The sequence below is a fragment of the Muscardinus avellanarius genome, assembly GCF_963383645.1.
Source record: "Muscardinus avellanarius genome assembly, chromosome: 10".
NCBI classification, from domain to species: Eukaryota; Metazoa; Chordata; class Mammalia; order Rodentia; family Gliridae; genus Muscardinus; species Muscardinus avellanarius.
Window position 1 is genome coordinate 12,488,613 of NC_137796.1, and position 6,000 is coordinate 12,494,612.

The 6,000-nt window shown below is 54.2% G+C and overlaps 1 protein-coding gene across 3 annotated transcripts in view; it reads left to right on the forward strand.

Annotated features, from left to right (window-relative positions):
- Window positions 1-3,413, forward strand: part of GLG1 (golgi glycoprotein 1) — a gene marked incomplete at both ends in the record, with an annotated part of 128,414 nt that extends 125,001 nt beyond the window's left edge. For all 3 annotated transcript variants that reach the window (XM_080703377.1, XM_080703378.1, XM_080703379.1), the window contains one exon: window positions 3,246-3,413. In XM_080703377.1, coding sequence (XP_080559503.1) covers window positions 3,246-3,413 — 168 coding nt within the window. The remainder of the gene's footprint in view (window positions 1-3,245) is intronic.
- Window positions 3,414-6,000: the final 2,587 nt, after the last annotated feature.

Genomic DNA, 6,000 nt, shown 5'->3' on the forward strand with positions numbered 1-6,000 from the left:
GCAGAGGGCCTCACTAAGTAGCGGGATTACAAGCATGCGGCACCACACCCCGGCTTTTATTTTTATTTTGAAACAGGCCATCACTACTTGCTGAGGCTGTCTTTGGACCTATGATCTTCCTATCTCAATCTCCCAAGTACTGGGATTATAAGTGTGTGCCACCCACACCTGGTTCCTCTTTGTCTTTAAGAAGGCAGAAAACATAGTGAACACTATAAATCAAAATATGTGAGAGCCGGGCGTGGTGGCGCACGCTTGTAATTCCAGCATTCGGGAGGCTGAGACTGGAGGATCACAGTTCGCAGACAGCCTCAGCTACTTAGTGAGGCCCTCTGCAACTCAGTGAGACCCTGTTTCAAAATAAAGAATAAAAAATAAGGCAGGGGTGTAGCTCAGAGGTAGAATGCCCCTAGATTCCATCCCCAGACCCACCAAAAAAAAAAAAAAGTGGGACCCTCTGGTCCTGTTCAAGCCATGTGACTGCTCCACCTGGACCCGCGTCTTCACTTGTCATGCGGGAGTGACAAGGTCTTCCCGCGGTGCTGCTGTGAGCCGTGAGTGAGCGACAGCACACAGCCAGTGCCAGCCGGCAGGTGGTCACGGCCGCAGAGCATGGACTCTGTGTGTTAGCAGTGCGGTTGCCGTGAAAGTGCTGGGGATGGAACCCAGCAGCATTCTACCTCCAAGCTACACTCCCAGTCCTATTTTTATTTATTTATTTATTTGTGTGTGTGTGTGTGTGTGTGTGTGTGTGTGTGTGTGTGTGTGTGTGTGTGTTACTGCATATGGAACGCAGGGGTTTTCTACCTCTGGGTTACACTCCCAGACCTATTTTTATATTTTTTTATTTGGAAACAGGGTCTCAAGCCAGTGCAGCTGGCTTCGAACCAGCGAGATTCTCCTGTCTCCAACTCCCAGACCTATTTTTATGTTTTATTGGAAACAGGGTCTCACTAATTTGCTGAGACCCTCACTAAGTAGCTGAGGCTGGCTTCGAACATGTGCGATCCTCCTGTTTCAGCCTCCCAAGTGCTGGTATTACAAGCGTGCGCCACTACGCCTGGCTTTTTATTCTTTATTTTGAAACAGGATCTCACTGAGTTGCAAAGGGTCTCACTGAGTAGCTGAGGCTGGCCGCGAACCCAGATCCTCCAGTCTCAGCCTCCCAAATACTAGGATTTCAAGCGTGTACTACCACACCCAGCTGAAACATGCACCTGGTACTAAGATGGTGAGGAAAGGGGCTATCAAGAATTATATTGCCAGGCGTGGTGGCGCACACTTGTAATCCCAGCATTCGGGAGGCTGAGACCTTGAGGATCACAGTTCGCGGACAGCCTCGGCTACTTAGAGAGGCCCTATGCAACTCAGTGAGACCCGGTTTCAAAATAAAGAATAAAAAATAGGGCAGGGGGTGTAGCTCCGAGGTCAAATTCCCCTGGGTTCCATCCCCAGACCCGCGCAAAAAAAAAAAAAAAAGAATTAGCTGGGGCCGGGCGTGGTGGCGCACACTTGTAATCCCTGTGCTTGGAAGGCGGAGACAGGAAGATCGCGCAGGTTCGAAGCCAGCCTTGCTGGCTTAAGAGACCCTGTTTCCAAATAAAAAATATAAAAAATAGGTCTGGGAGTGTAGCCCAGAGGTAGAAGGGTTTCCAGGAAGCCCAGTACCAGCAAAAAAAAATTTTAATAAAAGGAATTATGCTGGCCGGGCATAGTGGCGCATGTTTGTAATCCCAGCATTCGGGAGGCTAAAACCAGGGGATCGCGGTTCGTGGACAGCCTCAGCTACTTAGTGAAGCCCTCCACAACTTAGTGAGACCCTGTTTCAAAATAAAGAATAAAAATAGGGCAGGGGGTGTGGCTCAGAGGTCAAATGCCCCTGGGTTCCATCCCAGACCCACACAAAAAAAACTTATGCTACCATCCTTGGTGACACACACTTGTAATCCCAGCACTTGAGAGGCTGAGACAGGAGGATCACGGTTCTCGGACAGCCTCAGCTACTTAGTGAGGCCCTTTGCAACTCAGTGAGACCCTGTTTCAAAAATAAAGAATAAGCCGGGCGTGGTGGCGCACGCTTATAATTCCCGTACTTGGGAGGTGGAGACAGGAGGATCGCGCAGGTTCAAAGCCAGCCGCGTGTGCTGGCTTAAGAGACCCTGCTTCCAAATAAAAAAGTATAAAAATAGGTCTGGGAGTGTAGCCCGGAGGTAGAAGGGCTTCCAGGAACCCTAGTACCACCAAAAAGAAAAGAAAAAGAATTTAAAAAAATAGGGCTGCGGGTATTCCCCAGTACCTTAAAAAAATATTTTTTAAAAATAAAGGGCTGCCGGGCGTGGTGGCGCACACTTGTAATCCCAGCACTTGGGAGGCTGAGACAGGAGGATCGCACAGTTTTGAATCCAGCCTCAGCCTTTTAGTGAGACCCTGTTTCCAAATAAAGTATAAAATACGTCTTGGAGTATAGCCCGGAGGTAGAAAAGCTCCTGGGTTCCACCCCCCAGTACCACCAAAAAATAAAAATAAAAAATAAAAGCCAGGCGTGGTGGCGCACACTTGTAATCCCTGCGCTTGAGAGGCGGAGACAGGAGGATCGCATAGGTTCAAAGCCAGCCTCGCTGGCTTAAGAGACCCTGTTTCCAAATAAAAAATATAAAACAGGTCTGGGAGTGTAGCCCGGAGGTAGAAGGGTTTCCAGGAACACCAGTACCACAAAAAATAAATTAATTAATTAAAATAAAATAAAGGGCTGAGAGGCCAAGTGTGTTGTAATCCCATTTGTAATCCCAGCGTTTAAAAGGCTGATACAAGAGGTTTGAGGTTCGCAGATGGCCTCGACTACTTAGTGGGGCCCTTTGCAACTCAGACCCTGTTTCAAAATAAAAAATAAAAAAGGGGAGTTGGGGGTGTAGCTCAGAGGTAGAATGCCCCTGGGTTTCATCCCCAGTACAAAAGAAAGAAGGAAAGAAAGAAAGAAAGAGAGAGAGAGAGAGAGTGGAGGGGTGGGTAAGAGAGAAAGAGGGAGGGAAGGAGAGAAAGAGGAAAAAAAGAAAAAAATATATAGGGCTGGGATGTAGTTCAGAGGTAGAATCCCCCTGGATTCAATCCCCAGTACTGCAGAAAAAAGGGGGGTGGTTGTAGCTCTGAGTTGATTTTCTTGTCTACCTTCCCTTCCCAAAGAAAAGACATAAACTAGGGCTGGAGGGGCCAGCTCTGCCGAGGCTCACACTGCCGTCTCCTCGCAGGTGGCCCCCGCAGATGGCTTCTCCGACCTCGCCATGCAAGTGATGACATCCCCTTCGAAGAACTACATCCTGTCGGTGATCAGCGGGAGCATCTGCATCCTGTTCCTCATCGGCCTGATGTGCGGCCGCATCACCAAGCGAGTGACTCGGGAGCTCAAGGACAGGTAGAGCCGCGGGGCCAGCAGAGGAGCCGCCACGGCGTGCCCAGCCCCGCATCGTGTCCCTGGCTGGCTTGCAGGCGCCCGCAGCGCCCCCGGCGCCGCCGTGGCTTTGCTGGGAACTCGGGTCTACCTGCCTGTAGACAAGGCTCGCCTACAACAGAACCACCAGGACTTCCAGAACCAACTCACCTGACCTGCAACTCAAACGCTTTTTTAAAAAAACACCAAAAAAGAAAAAAAAGACGGATTTTTAAGTGAAGAACTGTGGATGGCACACATCTCCCCATGCTCGGCGCGGGCGGCAGGGCTCTCCTTGGTGCGGCACGTTGGCAGGAGCAGGGACGCACGGCGGGGCGCAGTCACCGACCCGGCAGTCACCGGCATGGCCGCCGTCTCTGGGCAGCGGGTTGGGCCCGGCAGGATGAAGCCCTCAACACGGGCCGGGCAGCGCCGGCCAGCCTGCCAGCCGTGCCTGACTCGCCTGGGCTGGGGGGCTGCGCGGCCTACACCCCGAGTCGCCAGCACCTTCATGCTCCAGCACGGTGCGGACTGTCACGCGGCGCTCACGCCACAAGTTCTGTTTGCCAGGAGGCAGCGACTGCGGGGCCTGTGGCTGGGCGGGGCGGGCAGGGGGTCTGCAGGCCACTGGAGGTGGAGCGGTGGCGGGTGGGCGGATGACGGCATTAAACGATGGGGGGCCTTCTCTGCTCTTCTTTTCCTCTTCATTTGCTGCGTGTGCCCACTCTAGGAGACACGGGCTATGTGTGTGTCGGGTTCCTCAGCTTCCCGCAGCCCGGGCTCTGCAGGAGCACCTCCTGGCCGCCCCCTGCGGCTCCCTGTGGGCATGCCAGGCTCGGCGCAGGAGGGAAAGCCCAGACATCGCAGTTCAACCTGGCTCATCTCTGGTTGAATTTGGGGCCTGGCGTCACAGTGGCTGCATGTACAGTAGGAGATATATTTATATAATATATATTTTATTAACCTGTTAGATGTCCACAAAGTATTATAAATCACGTGCCTAAAACTGTCCGCGTAGACCGAGGCCCCTCGCGGTGTCCTTCCTCCTGCCCACTGCACCGTCGCGCGTGCCGGTACCTGAGCGACATGTGTCTTCCCCAAGTGTGTTCAGTACGAGCTGTCAGTTGTAGATCGGTCGGTCCAGGTTGCTCCGTCTAACCTGACTGACATACATTTGAATACTGTGGTTTTCTTCCTTTTCTTTTGCCCCCTCTCCTGGAGGTGTGGGTTCCAGGCGCGGCGTGTCCCCGCCGAGGTTGCCGCAGCTCGCCCAGGGAAGCTGCGAAGCTGAATGCTTCTCGGGCCGCTCTTGGCATCTTCCGTATTCTCCGCAGCTGGCCCGGATGCTCCAGTCTCCCAAGGCTCACGCACCTGTAGCGCCCAACCTCACTGCCAGCCAAGCCAGCTGCTCCCAGGGGTCTCCTCTCCAGGGACTGCGGTGTGCGTGTGCAGGACAGGATCCGTGCTCACCGGCAGACGAGGGTGGGAAGTGTCCTTCCCCATCTCTGCAGCCCCCGCCCATAGATCTAAAATATCCTTGTGGTTCTGACGCATCTCAAGATTTTTTTTCTGAATTGAAAAAAATTCCCATTCGTTGTCTGTAGCAGATTTGGAGGTTTGATGAGTTTGGTTCTTGAAACGTTTGTCAAGTGTAGAAATAGAATAGAAAGGGCAACTTTAGAAATAGATTAGAAAGGATGGCTGCCGGTGTCCTCAGCTGCTCGTTACAAGGAAGTCTCCGCTATCCTTGGCGTGGTTTCCAGCGGGGGCGGGGGGCAGGCCCAGTCTCGACCAGGTTTCTCCAAGCCCAGGGGGCCCAGCGCCATCTGCACAGCAGCCCACTCTGTACCTCACTTGACACGCCGGAGCAGGTTCCGAGGCGCCTGGCCTTGTGGATCCATCATGGTGTAAATAGTCGCTAAGCACTGTCAGGAGGAGGAGCCCTGGCCCTGCAGGTGCCGACCGTGGGCTCCGCCCCCCTGCGCTCCTCCAGCCCACGAACAGCGTCCAGTGGCAGCAAGGTTTGGGCCAAGACCCTGAGCACTTGCTGACAATGACAGCGGTCAGGTCGGTGTCTCAGGGACTCAGACACAGCGCTCCACACCTCATGGAGGCTCAAGCGCCTGGGCTGGAGGCACCATGGGACGGGAGGTCTTAGACACAAAGCCAGGGACAAGACTCGCTGCCCTGTGCTGGGGCTTCTCCCACAGGAGCGCGCTGCGTGGGAGATGCATCCTCAGCGGGTGCGTCCCTGGGCCGCCATGTGGCTGCTGTCCCAAGATGGGTCTGCAAGCAAATGCGTTGATGGGGGCCGCACCGAGGGCTCAGGTCCACCCCGGGAGGCCCTGGTCTTCCCGCCCCTGGGGACCCTCTGCTGCCACTCCCAGCCCCAGTTCTGTGGCCCAGCTGGTCAACTGCGCTGGCGGCCTTAGAAGGTGGGGGAGTCGGGCTGCTGTGAACTAGTATTTAGGGACGGGCGTTGGTGGGAATTGCTACAGGTGCCTTGGCGGTCTGTCCTGAGCTTACGCTCCCGGGGCCGGGGAGCAGCCCAGGGAGCAGGGCACGGCTTCCCTAGA